The sequence below is a fragment of the Podarcis filfolensis genome (assembly GCF_964270895.1).
Source record: "Podarcis filfolensis genome assembly, chromosome: 6".
In the NCBI taxonomy this organism is placed as follows: domain Eukaryota; kingdom Metazoa; phylum Chordata; class Lepidosauria; order Squamata; family Lacertidae; genus Podarcis; species Podarcis filfolensis.
The window spans coordinates 59,307,255-59,325,508 of record NC_139609.1 but is presented as its reverse complement, the minus strand read 5'-3'; the positions used below and the strand labels follow the sequence as shown (position 1 = coordinate 59,325,508).

At 41.5% G+C, this 18,254-nt stretch overlaps 1 protein-coding gene and 1 long non-coding RNA gene across 4 annotated transcripts in view; one reads left to right on the top strand and one right to left on the bottom strand.

Moving 5' to 3' along the window:
- The window catches only part of LOC310764063, a 436,509-nt gene that overhangs the window by 299,736 nt on the left and 118,519 nt on the right, over nt 1–18,254 (bottom strand). The gene's annotated exons all lie outside the window — the stretch shown is intronic.
- On the top strand, nt 1,618–12,774 carry LEMD1 (LEM domain containing 1). 3 transcript variants are annotated; one of them, XM_083617164.1, is made up of 8 exons: nt 1,618–1,873; nt 5,028–5,214; nt 5,781–5,888; nt 6,509–6,582; nt 8,125–8,208; nt 8,900–8,995; nt 10,605–10,666; nt 12,445–12,774. In XM_083617164.1, exons 2-8 carry the CDS (start codon nt 5,046–5,048, stop codon nt 12,662–12,664), a joined length of 813 nt encoding a protein of 270 aa, XP_083473290.1. In that variant the 5' UTR covers nt 1,618–1,873; nt 5,028–5,045; the 3' UTR covers nt 12,665–12,774. The 3 variants fall into 3 exon arrangements, with proteins under 3 accessions (XP_083473290.1, XP_083473289.1, XP_083473291.1); XM_083617163.1 differs by lacking the exon at nt 1,618–1,873 and adding an exon at nt 1,894–2,023; XM_083617165.1 differs by lacking the exon at nt 1,618–1,873 and adding an exon at nt 2,299–2,559.

Here is an 18,254-nt window from a genome sequence, read left to right as displayed (position 1 = left end):
CAGGTGAGAGTAGCTGATGGGTCTCAAACCATCAGTGAGTTAGGGATTTTCCCAGCATGTGAAGACAGGTTCTGGCAGACTGATGGATGAGACCAATAGTAAGTCCAATGGTCAAGATGGTGGTTTCTGCACGTGCTGTAGAAGGGAGGGGCAGATGGGGCTCATCAACCTGGAAAGGGAGTCCATCTAGGAGAAAGAAAACTCTGATCCTAGATCTCTGCTGCTTTGCAGGATACCTTGGGGGGAGGCAAAGGAGTAAACCCTACAAAAATCCAGAGTGGAGTCCCTAAGACGGTTTGATGGTGCCTTGTAGGTCTTCTTCTGGCAACTCCAGCAGCCAACCTGGTACCAAACATATTGCTCTGCTTTCATTTGGACCACATCAGTGAAGCTGAGAGGAGGGTCTTGTCATCTGGGCAGCCCAGGACCTCCATACACACTGTGCAGGCTTATGGCCTGGAGAGGTCACTTTGGTGCTACTACTGCAGCAATTTGGCTTCACCCCTGGAGGCACACTCCATTGTATCTTGAGGCAGAGGGATGCCAACAGCCATCTTGAAATAGTGCCTGATGAGAAATATGCAAACGGCTTTAAAAACAAACTAAAACACTATCCCCCCCCTTTCAGAACCATTACCTCATGCAAACTGATACAGATTTAGTCAATCTGATCAATTATTTTATCAAGTAGCAACCTGATCCTGTTAGGTGAGCTAAAAAGCACATTGATTTGGATGGGTTGGTGTGTGCTATCGCTGCCTAGAATGCAGTTTCACATATGCACAGGATTTCTGTGGTGACAATCCTGTGCACACTTACTTGGTAGTGGTGATGAAGCAGACTCAGTACACAAAGAAGCTTGTACCATACTAAATTTGGGGTCAGTCTTCAAGGAATTACAGCACTGTAGCTTTTACTTGGGAATAAGTCCCATTGAACTAATTATTTCCTTTTGAGTTCTAGTTAAATGTGCTTAGACTGCAAACAGTCTATACCGCTATTTATATTTCTATTTATACGACTATTACATTTCTAGGAAAGCAGTAATTTGGTGAAATGCTGGCTCTCCTACAGGCATGCACATGCATGGTTTCGGCTGGACTTTAGTTGGCAGGTGGCAGCTGTAAGATTTATTGGCGTGGGTTACGTGGACTCAAGTCTTCCGTGGCATCAATGTTATCGACCTGTTGTGTGTGAAAGCGTACGCGGTTTACATCTTCATTAAATTACAGAGGTGAAGTCAATATGGAGACGACAACAAAATAAAAGAGTCTTGTTGTGCATTAAAGACTTTAACCATTCACGAGAGAGGTAAGAAGTGTTGGTCTGTCAGCTGAGGACTTCTCATGCCTCAGAAGACTCGGTCCACAAAATAGCTACACCTTTTTAAAGTGACACAAGGCTCTTTGTTGTATTTTCCTATCAACAGCGACAGCTCGCTCTGCAAGCACCGCGTTCCCTGCCCAGAGACAGCCACTTCGAACCTTACCACTTATTGCTCCCCCCCCGCCCGCAGGACCTTTAGTGGACCTATCCAGTAAAAGTATGTTCCCCACAAGGTGGTAGCTTCCGGCGTAACTGCCTTCTCAGGGTCTCAGTTTCCCCCGTAGGTTCCGCCCATAAAGAGGCGTGGCCTGCCTGGTGGTTGGCTGGGTAAACACATAGGGGCTGTCCTTCAAAACGGCGGTTTCAAAACAGCCCGGGAGGGCGCGAAGCTGTTGCTCCTCCTACTAGCTGCCTTGACATCTCTTTCTGCGGGGGGCTTAGAGTAGGGTTTTGAAGTGAAAATAACTAAGGCTATGTAATTTCTTTACTTCCTTTAGCAAAGGGTAGCCAGTCTAGGAATGCAGAAAAAGCAAGGTCCCCCACCTCGGTGAGTGTGTATTTAAAAAAAACCCCAAACAGAGCAGAGCGCATGCGCAAAGAGGAAGCGGGAGGGGGAAAAAAAAAGCAAGCCGAAGAGCGGCGGCAGACTCTTCAAGCTGAGCTTTCGAAGAGCTTGCTAAGACCTCGTGGCGCAACGGTAGCGCGTCTGACTCCAGATCAGAAGGCTGCGTGTTCGAATCACGTCGGGGTCACGGGTCCCCGGGAGGGGATTTATTTTACCCCTTCGATGAAGTTGTAAGCAAGCGGAGTCGAAGATTTAAAAATACCTTATGTTTAGTAACACGCCGTTCTCTCTACGCCGGCCGTTTAAGAGCAGGGGGCGCCCCCTCGGGGTTTGCAGTGCAGGGCGAGGAACCCAGACGGGGGTGAAAACGGGCGTAAAAGGCGCGGGGGTGGGAGGGGCGTCGCGTTCCGCGTGGAATGTGGCGAATGGAGCGCGACAGCTTCGTGAGAGCGAGGAGACTGAATAGTGAGGCGGGAAAGCGAAAGGGCGAGGCCCAGTTTGCTACCGTCCAGGACGAGTTAATAAGACCGAGGGGCCATACAGATTCATTTGCCTTTTCTTTTCCAAAGGAGGGAGGAGGCAAGTTTGAAAAGTAATAGCCGTTTAGGGAAACTACCTCACAGAGCACTGTGAATTTTTATAGGGCGTTATTAAAGCCCCTCAATGAGGTAAATATAGAGCAAAACAAGGTTCAGGAGATGCCTTTGGGGGAGGCCCTACGGAGTGCTTTTTTTCCTTAAAAAATGTTTAGGGGTACTCTCATTTTGACTCAAGAAAATCGATTTATAGTTCAAATCGGGGGAAATAAATACAGTAAATAGTACAAAGTAAAAGCACAAAGATTCACAAAATGTTTAGGGGTATGCGTACCCCCAGAAAAAAAACACCGGCCCTACCCCTTTTTACACTGCATTCTGTTACTTGCTGTTTGTTCACAATATTGAAAACGTGGCCATTTTCATTTTTAAAAACCCAGATGTCCTATTTTCTATATCCCTCAGAAAAAGAGAAGGGTGAATCTGAAATTTTATCCTCTTTCCAGCCCCTCACTTTCACATACATTTTAAAGAACATGGCATTCAGATTTTTTTTGAAATGGAAAATTAGGGACTGACAGGGTCGGCTACAGATTTGAGAAACTCCAGGGCAAAAGTGCTTTGGTGGAGCTGGCAGGAGGCTTACCTAGCTGTTTGTATCAGCTGGTTGGGATCCAGCCTCCCTTTTAATTTTTCACAACATCTGTGATCTAGCATTACTCTGGGGGAATTGTGGGGAATTAAAAGTGTGTCCCGATGCAGCTGTACGGACCAGATGTACTGACACCGCTGCATGTGGGACACCCTGACCCACATTGCTCAGGACCTCCTCAGACTTGGAGCTGGTCCTATCATTCCCCCAATTTTTCATCCCATAAAATGTGTTCCTAGCCGCCGCCACCCAAAAAAAGGCATGGGGACCTGGTGTGTGTGTGCGTGTGATCTGCTGGCTTCCGAAGGGTGCCAAACGCTCGTGCCAGTTCTTGGGGTGATTTAATTGGAAACACCTAAAAGATGTGAAGATGCTCACCTCAAGGGTATTCCTCCTGGGTGCCTCCTGACTTGCTGTTTTGCAGAAATAATTCTGGAAATACTGGTTTCTGCAGTTAAAAGTGTTCCATTGTGCTAGTGCAACAAATCCACTTTCTTTTTTTAACCTGGACTTCTTATGGTTAGGAAAGTATTCAGAGTGTGGCAAGAATGAATGATTGACAGGAAGATGCGTAAACATTCCACAAACAAATAACAAATGGTCAATTTATATATATATATATATATATATTTATATTTATATATATATATATATATACACACACACACACACACATACATGCTGCCGTTTCACAGAAAATATTTCACAAAAAATATAACAAGGTAGTGTATGACATAAAAGCAGAATACTGCAGTAACAACAGTAAAAATCGGTGAAAGCCAATTGGTAAAAATATAAAAAGCAATAAAGACCAGAAATAGCCTACTCTCCCTTTAAACTTTGTACAAGTAAATCGGGAGGAATGCTCAATAAACAGGTTGTCTGGAGGAGCCCTTGGTATGATTTATATGTGGGGATAATAAGAGTTTTGAGGACAAAATGTATTCTGAGAGCGGATTTTAGAATATATACTGATAGATCTTATACAATAAAAACTTGTGCCTTTAATCATTTACTGTATTTTCAATTGGGTTACAATAGAAATAAGGTAATAAAACAAGCTGGAACAGCACATTGATGCATCTGATAATATTGGCTTGAGAGCAGGAAAATATGTATATGTAAATCTGAAAAGCAATTTTGTTCTTTGCAATGCTGTACTGCAGTTAGTGGTTGGAATCTCTTTTCTACTTAGCTGTGTTGTTACTAATCAGATCATACTGCTATGGGGGATGATGTAATTCTAAACACCAGTTTACTTAAGAGTTTTCAAGGGCATGCAGTGTGCCTTCCTCTCCAATAGGAGGTGCACCGCCTCTTTTGGCTCTCTCTTTTGCAGAGTGCCAGGAAGACAATGAGTTTTTTGCAATGTGCCATTTCTGCCCACCTTCTCCTTGCACAAACAGTTTATCTTGCATAACTGCAGTCCTGTTGAAAGAAATGTTTCTTTGCTTCTATAGGGCAGGCTACAATTATAGCATGTTACTTGGTGAGCTTCACAAGATGTGGAGGGGAGTATTAGACATGGGACAGTAATCCCTCCTCTGCTGAAAAGTCTAGTTTTGCCCAAAATATATCCAATCATTCTGGCAGTCACTTTTATTGGTTCATCATGATTCCTGACACTCTTTCTAGTTATATATACTTTCATTTTTGGAGCACTTAAACTGAAATTTTGGCAGAATCATTTTTGTTGGTGTTGTCAGTGAGATATGTCACTTTATACTTAATTTGGTTTCTACATTTTTATGAATATGCATATAAACATTGCAATGCTGTTCATCTCATCATTCTTTTAAGACCATAAGAAGTCATTCCAAAGCTGGCACAAATCCAGATGCAGCACTTAAGCTAATTCATGTTTACTTGTCTGATTCAAAAGTGATTAATGGGGGGGAATACTGCAATAAAGAGAGTATTCTTAACCAGTGTTGTGTTTTTTTCATAGACCCTACCATTAGGAGATATGGAGAAGGTTACTGTTGATGTGCACATAGAAAACAAGGGAAAAGATTCTCCAGAACAAGGCTCTGTGGAACAAGACTCCAAAGATGAAATTGATGTTACAGCTCTGAGTGACACTGAGCTATGGGAGCTTCTCTGTGCATATGGAATCACCCCTGGACCAATATTACGTATGCTTCAGAAGAGTGATCACTAAAACAGTGATATAAAGGGCAGTTGAGTCTAATGTAGTGAGGAGTTGAATTTGTAGTAACAGATGAGTGATTTCCAGATTAAGGCAAATAGTTGTCAATCCCAGCTAGAGGCAAGCCAGTTCTGGGCAGGGAGAGTGTATGCAATTGATTTGAGGTTCTTTATTTTTTGGACAGAATGAATGTTTGGTTGCTGCAGGTCAGCATGGGCACATGGCTCCACCGCTATGCCCATGGTGCCTTGTCCTTGCAACCACTCCCTTGGTAATTGGCAGCAGCCTCTGTGTTGGGAAACTAGGTGAGCAATGCCTCTGCCCTGCCAACAGCTACTGCATAGGAGAGGGCAAAGATACTGGATAGTCCTCTGTTGGGAATCCCCCAGCTCTAGATTTCCTGCAGTGGTCAAAGCTCCATCCAGCTCTAACTATGATTATCAACCATTCTGAGTATGTAAAATTTCCCGTTCAATGCAAACAATTTAATAACACTTTGAAATGCAGCAAGCTATTGCTAAAAACATTTGTGCTCTGGCCTGTTTCTTTTAGCTTCTACAAGGACCATTTATGAGAACAAGCTCCTGCAGTTGATGAACCAATGCCCAGGAACAGCAGCTGAGTTGAACAGTGAGGTTAATTCTGAAAATGATGGAGAAGGTAGTACATAGTAATCATTCCCTAAATGAACTGCTTTGAGCCCCCACCCCCAATATATAGTACAGTCCTAATGGCTAACATAGATTTGTTGTAAATTCAAATGATGACATTCATAATTAAAGTAAGCATGTTGTGGGGATCTCATTCTGGAGCAATCTCGTGAAGGGTTGGTGTGTGTTTGAACCATTCTCGGGATTCAGTTTTGTGTGTGTGCTTTTCAGGTTTCACCCATGCACATTATTTGCATGCATAGTTCCCCATCATGTTAGGGATGAATGTGCAGAAGACTACTTTCATGAGCATATGGCTGGCACAAGGCGCCTGGATTCTGTAAATTCAGAAAACAGGATTGCTGAAAGTACAATGGCTTGGGAAACAAAGGAATGCTTTACCTATTTGAATAGTAGAGTGTGGGGAAGGATGTTCTAGAAATCTACCTGAGAATACTTCAGGAAAGCATATCACTTTCGTAAAATCCCATATCCTAGCATTCTGCACAGTAAATTCAGCTACTTCAGAGCTCTTGAGTTTGGAACTCCATTTTTGAAAGTATTGTGTTGTATAATGTGGCACAGATGAATCAGTGACAGTTACTAAAAAAAAAAAATATTCTCACCTAGGAAAAACCACAGAAGTAGTCATCCAAACAAATGGCCTCACAGTGACAACTGAACATACCTCTGGGTCTGAAAATGTAAGTAACCCAAGGCATGAATATTTTATGGCTATAGCTAAATTGTGAGCTAATATAAACTGATGTACTTTGTGTCAGACTCCTGACAAGTGAAGCAATTACTCCAATCACATAATTAGAATGTTCTTCTGTGGCTTCTGTTGAAGCACTAGAGCCCTAGGAAATCTGATGCAAAATAGATTTCAAGGATAGTTAAGAATATTCAACTTTATTTACAGACAGAAAATACACACCAGAGGAATTATAACTGGGAATGTAGACGAATTTTGGGTATATTTAAACGGGACAGAACAGCATTCATATCCATGCAGTGAATTGTTCCATGATAGATTTTCTAATAATCAAATTGGCTACTTTTGGTTGTTAGCCTAATGAAGATAAATTTTGGAGAAGCAATCATGGCAGAAATTGATTTTCTGGCAACCCACCAAACCCCCTAGGGATGCCAACCTTGCACTTAAGCACTGGTCAGGTCCAACTGGGGGGGGGGATTGCTAGATACAAGTCACACCTCAGACATGCTTATCTAACCTGTTATTCTTTCACAAAGAGTTTACAAACTCAAGAGTAACCTGTTACAATGCCCAGCCATACTTCACACTTGATTTCTCCTGAGGTCAGCTGCTGGGTTGTCTGCAGGAGCAGCACTTGAAACACAAACCTTTAAGTCTCTTTTGGAAGAGTTTATTGGCCAAAGGGGGCAACCCCAATATTCTGTGATGTTTATGATGCTATTAAAAAAAACAAAAAAGGCTGCTTGCTAACTCAGGAGTTACCCAGATATCCCATGCTAGTAATTTATGGGTAGGAAAACATCTCTTTAAAATTATGCATTAATTTTATTTAATCCTACTATTGTATAGAGTAGTTGGCTTTTTGTGGTCTCTGTGCAAGCACATCTTTTGGTTTTTCACCTGTCCAAAATACTGCTGAGAACTCTCTAAAGTAAAAGTCTATAAACTGATACCTCCTCTCAAGGGGGAAAGTCCTCACTACACTTATCTCATAGGGCAAAACACACACTATCATTCTTGGGTGTTTTTTTTTTTTTGTCCACTGAAGCAGCATTGTGGAAATGTTTATTTCTTAGTGAATTTTGTTAGCCATTTTTCATAGTTATGGGCTCATTTGTTTTCAGTTTCCTTTCAGTTACAGTCTCTGGCCTGTTAATTTTTATCAGGATTTGTATTTTACTTTTTATTTGCTTTTCCTCCTGGCCTGGTCACTTATTGTGCATCAGACTTCATTTAAGAAATGTCATGGTAGAAAATGTCCAGTCAACAAAGAACTACCACCACTGTTTAGGTGGTGGTACCACCTAACTACCACCACTGTTTAGGTGAAGAACACAAAACTGATTCCTGCCTCTTATTCAAAAAACTTACTAAGCATTCTGATCTCAGAACTCTGTAGAGCAGCCAACTGGTTGCATAGTTTCATGTTTATAAAGCAGTATGCCCATCCTCACCCACAGATAATATCATATGACCTTCTCTGTCTTCAGTTTCAGTCATAGTTTTTATGGTTTCTTTTTTACTTCAGAAATCACCTGCAGATGTGGCAGAACGTCAGAAAAAACTCTTGTCATCTGATGTCGAACACAGTTTAGCTAAAATAGTGGCAGAAGTAAGTAGCTACTGTTGCAGCCCTTTGATTTAGTCAGGCTGATGCAACTTTCATTGTCTGGGTCATTTAACTTAGTTCTTCAACCTTGGGTCCCTAGATGATGTTGGACTACAGCTCAGATCATCCCTGACCATTGACTGAGGATTATGGGAATTGTAGTCCAACAATATCTGGAGACTTAAGATAGAAGAACATTGATTTAAATAATCCTGCGATACTCTTTGTTGTAGTACTTACTTTCCATGGATGCTAATTCTGAAGGATTGCTACTTTGACTTAACTATTTTATTTCCAAATTAGTTTTTGTTATCCTCTGTGGGGGTGGGAAACTGATTCTCTTATTTTCCTAAAGAAAAAAATAATTTTCAAATTTTGGCCAGACTTGTCATATGTTTAAGTTGGCTGCAATTAATGATAAAGCTGGAGTTGCAATGTCTCTTTTACATCAACAGTTTCTCCATTTTTAAAACTCTCAGAATAAAAGTGTGGAGTGACTGCTGCTAAAGGAATTGTAGCAAGCAGACATATTTTTTTAGCAGACTTGCAATTTACAAATGAATGATACTGTTCATGTAACATGCCTGAACTTTTGCCAAAGACGATAGATCATCTTTGCTATGAATGCTTCCAGCTTTCATCCTTTTCTTCTTGCCCACACATCTTTAATTAATGTCATCTTGTGTATTAACAGCTGCAGGAAATATTGCCAGAGGGTAAAGTGGCACTGCATCGGTCACAAGGACCAAGGAAGAAAGCTGGCAGTCCTGAAAGGAATTACAGACAAAAGGTATTTTTGCAGCGATGGTACAACACACTCAAATGTTAAACCTGGCACTAAATGTGCCATTCTTGAAAGCAGAGTTATGGAAGCAAAGACATAAAATATCACTTGTGAACAGCACACCACTCTATAAGTCTGAATATATATATATATTTTCATATTTTCATTCTCTTGTTCTTTGCCCAGATACTGAAACTTGATATATATTTGCTAGACCAAAGTTGTCAAATGTTAGATATCTGTTCTTGCTGTAGATGCTAGCTAACCATGATTGCATTGCTTATTTGTGGATGAACTAGAATTTGACTTGCGTTTTTAAAGTCAGAATCTTTTTTTGAACCTGTATTTAACCTTCAAGGGTGACATTTCTGAGAAGCTATTATAAACTGTTAGGACATTCAGTTTATGTGTAAGACAGAGTAAACAACAGGCAACCAGCGTTTTTATTTGAACTCCTGGGTTGCCATAAATGTTTCACAGGTTTTCATCTGACTTCTTTACTTCCTTTTCGCTTTATTGGCACATAAGCGTTTTGATCACAATGTGTCAGATGGCCTTCTAAAAAAGTATGAAAAGGATTCTTTTTCTTAAGATGTTGCCTGTTGTTAAACAGATTTTTTAAAATGTATTTTACTTCTAGTTAAGGCTGGGCAGGTTGAAAAGTTTTGTAGAGGTGCAGCAGGAAGCACACAAGCTCTGCTAGTTTTACAGTAATGTCAGTCTATGTCCCCAGAGTACAACTAAGCAGATCATGTCAGTTGCTCCTCCAGATTTCCCTTAGCAAGTAACATGCCCTCTGACAGCTTTCAAGGTAGGAATAATTTAGGTTGTGGAGGACTTAAAACCAAGAATTGGCCATAGTTGTATTTATAACCTCAGAAAAGCAATTCCTGTGTCTGATCTTCATGTCAGCTTTGTCTGAGCATTTTAGGTCTGGTAAAGAGAATATGTAACTGGCCTACATGGACGTAGGCAGGGGAGGGCAGGTGCCCCCCCCAATCAAGTAAAACAATAGAAATAACTAACTGACAAATCACGTCAGTTCTGCCTCCCCAAGTCCTGCCCTTTCCCCCCCAATGAAAATCCTGGCTACACCCATGCTGGCCTATATGCTTACCATTTCATACTTGCTTAGAAGCAAGCAGTTTCATTAATCAAAAGTGATGCACATATGTGGGACAATGAATTTGGAAACCTGGACACTCTGGAAATTGCCTCTGGTTCAACACATCAAACCAAGAAAGCCAAATGTTTCACCTTCCCCATATAGAACTCAAGGAAAGTTGTGTCCAGACAATCCATGATGAACTAACACATTTGAGTTTGTCTCTAAGAAGATTATAATTAATAAGAAAGGAACACAATTGTTGTTTTTTTAAAGGGCTTATGCCAGGAACCATCGGGAACAAGAGAGAGAGGTGATATATTTGGCTATGCTTAGAGAATCAGATTGATAAAAGCACAAACCTTATAGTGGGGAACTTTCACATAATATGATCTAAAATAGAATATTATCCCTACATGACAGTACCATTCAACTACAAGCTTTCACCATAACCACAAAAGGAGGTAACTGCTAGGATGCCTATGAAACAAACCTTTTTCCTTTTTGCAGACAACTGATCTACCACACCAAGACTTTGGCTATCCTGATGTTAATGTTACTGTAGGACAAAGGTAAAGCTCTTCAAAAACTGCCTGACAAAGGATCTCTCTCTCTCTCTCTCTCACTCACACACACACACACATGCACGGAGATATCAACAGTTCCTTAGAATTCCTAGTCTTGGAAGTAAACTGAAGAAGTTCTGTTATGGCTTTCCATATGTTGTGGAAAAGAAACTCATTGAACATACTGAGTTTGTGAATATTTACAGCACAGCAGAGGTAGAGAACTGGATCAAGCCATTGGACCAGGTCTTTACCTTCACAAATCCCTGTGGGCCAAGTTAGACTGGTGGACAGAACCCGCCACCTATTAATTATTTGATGTTACTATGATGTCAGATGACCTGTTTTTTTCCAGGAGAAAAAGGTATATGTCCCTTCCCGGGCATCAACAATCAGCTGATTGTTGGCACTTTAGAAGCATCTGTTCAAGGCCTGTGCTTGGCAGTTGAGATTATAGGGGTTTGGGAAGCACTTAGCACAGGACCTGCAAAGCCCTCCTACACATCACTCTTCAAGTACCAATAACCAGCTGATTATCATCACTTGGGAAGCATTGCACTGGGGGCCTTGGTTGATCGTGGATGCAAAGCCCCTTTCATCAAGCCCTGCCTTTACCTTCCTCATGCCTGCTATCATATATGATGGGAAGTGTAGAGTAGATGGATGTGGCTTGGCCAAAACAGCCTCGTGAACCAAATGAAGATTCCTGGAATACCTGATGAGGCCCATGGGCTGGAAGTTCCTCACCTGATTTAGAGCTTACTGGGTTGCATAGGTCAATAATCTTACTCTGCAGATATAAAACAATTGTATGTTATATTAGTTTCAAGGGAGGCCAGTAGCTTAACACTCTGATCCATGGCTTAGCATAAATGAGCAAACATGGATTCCCAGAGTGAAGATGGGGACTGCAGCACTTTCCCCCTGGTCTTGCTGCTGCTGTTAAGCCATGATTTGGCTTAGCATTATACCCAAACCCTAGCTTGTGGTTTCTCTCTCCCAGACAAGCCTGAAGTGGTAAACCAAGAACAAACCTTGGTTCTAACACCTAAACTAGACAATTATTCCAGCTTTTCTTCACAATTAGTTTATTTGTGGTGCAAGCAGGTGGTAATACTTTCTGCTTTTCAGAGCACTTAATTTTAATGATAGAGGGCAGAATTCATCTAACCAGCCTTGTCAGTCAAAACCTTGCATAAAGACTGCTGCTTGCATTATGGGGCTTCCCTCCCCCCCTCCAAAAAAAGAGGCTTTTGGAGGGGTTGGGAGAACTCACAGGAGAGTTGGGAATCATTTCATCTGACAAAGTGAAATGTTTGTGTAGAATTGGAAGAGTGCAATACTTAAATAGGTTAGTCTGAAGGTAGGGAACAATTGATTGCTGGGAAGGGGAAAACAAGCAACAATGGACTAAGCCTTTGGAAGATATATCTTTGTTGGGATGGGACTTTACTAGTAGTTCATCAATTGGCCTAACAAATGTGCTGCTAGAAAGCTTGAATGGTTTCCAGAAAAGTTAGGACAGAGAATTTTCAACAGCATTAAGCTGTCCAGCCCCTGACATTCAGAATACAAAGTTCCCACCCAGTACCACTCCTGCACCTGTTCTATACAAAAATGTTATTCTGAATTATAGTGCTGCAGTTTAGTAATCTTCTAGTTTCCTGTTTTTCTAGGCTAGGATGCTGAACTAGTGTGAGACTACATGTCTTAATTTGAAAAGTGTTAGGCAATGTTTCTCTTTTTAAAAGTATGATCAGCAATATTGCTTCTTGTGTTTCTAGTGCTAGAAGAAGAAGAAACGCAATAAAGGAGAATCCTCCCTCTGTGAAACAAGATCCTGAAACCAAATGCCATGTAGTACCTGGGAGATCAAGAGAAGGACGTATACCAATACGTGTAAAGATCGCTGCTTTTGCCATCTTCATGTTCCTTCTCTTTGTGTATGTAACTATGGAAACTAATTTTCATAATCCATTCACAAGCTTTGCCAAGGGCAAATGAGTGTATTCTGTCTTTTAGAAATGGAGTTGTTAGACCAGACAGGGTGGTTCTGTCTAGCTGCTTATGAATTAAGTATTTGGGGGTAGCTGATTAAAACACAAAAAGAATTATCCTGTGTGTGTGTTTTCTTCCTTTAGAGTTTGTATTAAACCAGTTTCTCTTGACTTAAACATCTGGTATTATCACCTTTCTTTATAATACCACTTTTCATTGTTGAGTTCATATATGGACATTTCTTTAGAAGGTTGAATTAAAATTGCTCACTTTGGCATGTTGTGCCATTTTAGGGGGGGAAATCATAGAAAGTTGCGTTATCTCTTTAGCAGTCAATTTTCCATTCTAGTTACTAGACCATCTGCCCAGAAAATATTGTTTAAGCTGATGAACCAAGCAGTAAGAGATAGGAACCCAGAAAAGCAATATGCCAGCAGTCTTGCTCCCCCAGTATGTATTCATGCCTATAAATTTTGTTGCAGAGTGGTTCTCTGTAGGTGCTGAGCAGGACGTGTGTCCCCGTCCATACTGATGAGCTGAGGTCATGTCTGCATGTTAGAGCACAGCCAGGCACTTTACCTCAAGCAGAAGCCCTTATTACTTCATATAGGACAGGCTTGCAGACTTCTCCCAGGAGGAGCTGGACCACACAGAGAGCCTGAGAAGGAGCAAGCTACTAAATGGTCCAGGGCAAAGGACAGGAGAGCTCCTGCTTGTGGTAAGGTGTCCATCTGTAATGAAATGTGGGTATGCAGCTGTAGCTCACTCAGCTCAGAATAGACTGGTTTTATTGCATCTTTCCTTCTGATTGGCATTCTGACATCTGGGTATTGAGAGTTTAATTACACCAGATTCTTTTTGTTTGTTTACACAAATTAGACCAAAGCTTTTCTTACTCATTTAAGGCTTTGTTTTGTGAAGCATGAAAGTGATTACATTATCAATTTCAACTCCCCTTGTTATAGGTTGAATACTAAGAAACTAGATTACTGGGTTATGGAGTCACAGCTTTTGTAGTCATGGTTTTTAAAAAGCATAAAGTATCTCACATATGGTGAAAGCTCAAAAGTTGCTTTAAGACAAATTTTAACTTTTTAGCAAACGCCAAGTTACCTGTGTAATTTCTACAATCTTTGTTAAAGTGCTTTATTACATTTCTATCATCCTAAATTGTACACCTTATGATTTTATTCTGTGGTAACAAAGGGGCACAAGCAGCAATCAAGTTGTCATTCCTCTCATTCAATGAATGTTTCCTGTGATTACTTCCTGACATATGATTTAGTAAGAATGAGAGATGGTTTGGTTTGATATCTTCTAACGTATCCATGAAAATGATATTGTACAATTACCTATAATAATGTGCAGGAAGCCCAGGGTAAGGAAAGTTGACTACTGAAGCTCAAAATCTTGTGGGGTTTTTTTGGGCAGGGGTATGAGAAATCTTTTTATTGTACATTCATGATGATTTTATACTTGGTATCTTGTTGGTTATGTGTGATCCCACTTTTAATGCTATTTGCACCTGATAAACTTTCAGGTTAATACAGCTTCATTTCCAATCCTGTAACATTTAATACCAGAAATGTGGGTGGGGTGGAGTGTTGTTCTGCTTTAGCTGTGCTATAGTGCAAGAGTACCATCGACATAAGTAGATGGAGTTGGATTTTGGGGTACCTGAATTATTTTCTTTTTTTAAAAAAAAGTTCCTATGTGCTGTAGTTCAAAAGACATAAGACAAAATGTGAGCTCTCCACCCCCAAAATTTCTGTAAAATGCTGGCTGGTAGTCCCTGCTTGAGGGACGCGGGTGGCGCTGTGGGTTAAACCACAGAGCCTAGGACTTGCCAATCAGAAGGTCGGCGGTTCGAATCCCCATGACAGGGTGAGCACCCGTTGCTCGGTCCCTACTCCTGCCAACCTAGCAGTTCGAAAGCACATCAAAGTGCAAGTAGATAAATAGGTACCACTCCAGCGGGAAGGTAAATGGCGTTTCCATGCGCTGCTCTGGTTCGCCAGAAGCGGCTTAGTCATGCTGGCCACATGACCCGGAAGCTGTACACCGGCTCCCTCGGCCAATAAAGCGAGATGAGCGCCGCAACCCCAGAGTCGGTCACGACTGGACCTAATGGTCAGGGGTCCCTTTACCTTTAGTCCCTGCTTACAGGGTTTCACCCAGTGAGTGAAGTCAAAGCTGGAATTGGTGAGTGACCTTTTTGGACAACTAGAGCTAGGAATTACTAAGTAGTTGCCATTTCTGAATTTATCTCATTGCTGCCCATCTCAGGCATTGCATATTGGGCAAATCATTTCTAGAATGTCTTCTTAATTTCAGGACAGCCTTCAAGTTTGAGGTGGTCCTAGGCAGTGTGTTAGCTTCCATTCATGTATCTCAACAGCCTCAGTTCACAGTATCTATACTCAATATAGAGTGTAGCGCAGCTCTCTTTTTCTTTGACTACAAAATTTTTCAACCTATTTTGTATATATTATAACAGTGAGGCCCAGATTTCCCCCATGTTCTTGAAAGGGACTGGTTGCCTAAGGCAATTTTTTTACTTTCTTAAATTTGGTATCACAGCTTTCCACCAATGCTCAAGGTGGCCAAGAGCAATAAAATACAAATACAATAAGACAACACAAGTTCAAAGCCAATGTGAGATTTAAACAGATGGTGTCTTTTGGCTCCATACCTCATCTTAGCCACAACACTGTAGAGGTCTAAACTGTATGGCTAGTCAAATTTTTTTATTCTAGTTTCTTTATGAAGCAATGCCAATATCCAAGTTAGAGTTTCACCAGCCAGAAAAAGAAGACTTCCTTTTAATATGGGAATGGATGGATCACATATAGTTTCCCTTTGATGTTCATGTAAATGATCAAGGTGAATTCTTGGCTTCCTGAATGTCTAATGAACAGACTTGTCAACTGTGCCTGGCTTATTTCTCTCTGCTTCCGTTGGTCTGGAAAAATACATGTGAAACAAGACGGAATTAGGGGTTTCTTTTTGAGATCAAGCAGCTTATCCTGGTTGTTAATAAAGACATGTGGCTTCTTTTTCATTCCATTAATACCTGCTACTTTGAATACAGCTTTAAGCTCTTCTGTGTCTAAACACCCAAATTACTGCTGCTAAGGAGTGTGTGCATGCGTGGGCCGGCCTGTGCATTTTATTTTATTTTTCCCAGGCCTTGTCTTTTCACAGCAGCTGTCTTTTCTGAAATGATGCCTCTCCGTGTTTTGTCAAATGGTCAGGCACAGCTGGTGAACTTCTTCCCTTGGGTTATGTACCAGTCAGAAACTCAGCTCGATCCACATCTTCAGATGTTGACCTGACTCGATGTGGCAATAACTGTCAGAGCACATGGTAGAATTCCATTTATCAAGTCCTTTTTTAAATCAATTGTGCCACAGGACTAGGCTAAACCAGCAATTATCAAGCCTTCTAGACTAACAGAATGCTGTGCCAAATCTCTGTGGTATCACTATCACGAGAGCATGCTCTGTGTTCAAATCCCAGCTAACTTTGAATTTGAAACTGAGACACTAAAACCAGATTGTTCAGAGACCAGTGCAGTATAGCAGGCAATCTCATTTCACAAAACAGCCATGGACAAGATTCAGAGATGGATCAACTGCCATTGCCTCCTTTTCAAAATAATAATTAGACTTCCCCATTACATTAACAAAAAAACAAACCAAAGATGTGAGATCCTATCGTGGAATTTCTGGTTTGCATCTTGGTGCATAAGCCGAACACTGGAGATCACAATAGAACTTTCAAAAATTGGGTTGAATTCAGAGCAAGGAATTTTGACACATTTGGGTACCTCAAAAGCCATATTTGTTTTATTCTGACTGGAGACTCTTGACTATATATATATATATATATATATATATATATATATATATATCCCACTCTGTTCGGTGGGCTCAGAATAGCTTTTACAGTAGCTTTCCCTGAATACAAATCCTTCACCGTCCTGTCCTCATGGGGCTTGTAATCTATTATACAAAGAAACTTTATACATTCAAAGAGGAAACAGCTTGCCACCCCTTCCCAGTGCCAGTAGCTTCTGCAGCCTGAAAACCATTTTGCACCTCACATGGTCTAAGTCTGCGGGTGAGGAATCTGCAGCCCTCCCAATGCTGTTGGACTCCAACTCCCATCAGCGATTGTGTTGTCAGCGATGATGGGATTTGTAGTCCGACAGCACCTGGAGGGCCACAGATTCAACTTTCCTGGTCCTAGATAATTATTGCCATGTAACTGTCCTACATTCCATCTTAAGACGTTTACAAGCAGCAGGGGGTGGAACTTTTTGATCATAACCTGAAACATCTTTCTGCCTCTAGCACCACATTCTGCACCACTTCCGACCTGAAGCACAGCAGCATTCACAGATCATGTCTCATTTCAGATGCATGGCTCCAGAATGAGAAAGCTCATGTGGTGTAGCTATTAAGAGTGATGGACTAGGATTGCAGACACACATGTTCAACTCCTCACCCAGCTTTGAAGCTCACTGGTGAACTTGGACCAGCCTAGTGTACCTCACAGGATTGTTGTGAGACAGCAAAACAAGACATATTGCATTCCTTCGCTTCATTTCCATCCCAGCTATTCAACGTAACCTGTGTCACAGCAGCCCTGTGGGGTAGGCCAGGCTGAGCTCCTCGGAGGATGCTTGGGGTGGAAATGTAATGCAATCTGTCTTGTTTCACTTAAAATATAGACCTGCCCACAAGATGGTTATAAATCGCTTTCATATAGTGCATTTCAAATGTTTACATCATGTCACATATATTATTCAATAGTCCTTACAACAATCCTGCAAGGTGTGGTAAGCTAACTGCTTTTGGCAGAAGTGGCAGATACATGTGTGTACGTTTAACATAGTGGCAACTGGGAGGAGAAATGGACATTCTCTCTTAATGGCACACATTCTACGCCAGAAGCCAGCTGTACCATCAAATGCAGCATATTCTGTGGGGGAAAGGAATATGCAGCATGCAGCGTTCAAGCCATGTTTAATTTACAAGTCCAAAGAACCTTTCCGCTCTTGTTCCCATGGAAACAGATGCCTGTAAAAAAAAAATCCTTACAGCTGTGTGCTTTGCCTTTACACCACAGCTGCTTAAATTTATCTGTCATTTTTATCTGAATATTCAGAAATCCATAGATTTTTGCCCACGGCCTGTTTTACAAGGGCTAGCTGTGGTGATTGCCGCGCCCCTTTTTGTGCAACGGGAGCATCTTGCAACACATTTAGCTCTGCCTCAGTGTCACGAGGAAGCAAAGCCCATCTGCAAGACTCCAAGCAGCAGCTGGAGTCCAGAAGGCCTGCCCTTTTAGCTGTGCACAGCTCTCTCGATTATATTTCAGCTTAATAAGCTGCTGCACAAACCTCTCTCTGCCACAAACATCTTGTCCCCACCCCCCTTCAACAGTCTGCAACGGTCTGACTCCTTAAATCTCTTTGATGGGGTTGTTTCCATGGCATTAGCTGCATCTCTCTTTGTACACAAAGCAGCATTCCTCCTCCCCCAGCCGTCAAGGTAGAGGAAGCTCTGGAGACTGTCGTTTGGCGCTGTGT

Bases quoted from the DNA above. Each gene is read 5' to 3' on its own strand.
- LEMD1 (XM_083617163.1), top strand. From the start codon at position 1,916: ATGCGCAAAGAGGAAGCGGGAGGGGGAAAAAAAAAGCAAGCCGAAGAG. The intron at 6,583-8,124 runs GTAAGTAACCCA...TTTTTACTTCAG, and splicing joins ATACCTCTGGGTCTGAAAAT to AAATCACCTGCAGATGTGGC. The intron at 8,209-8,899 runs GTAAGTAGCTAC...GTGTATTAACAG, and splicing joins TAGCTAAAATAGTGGCAGAA to CTGCAGGAAATATTGCCAGA.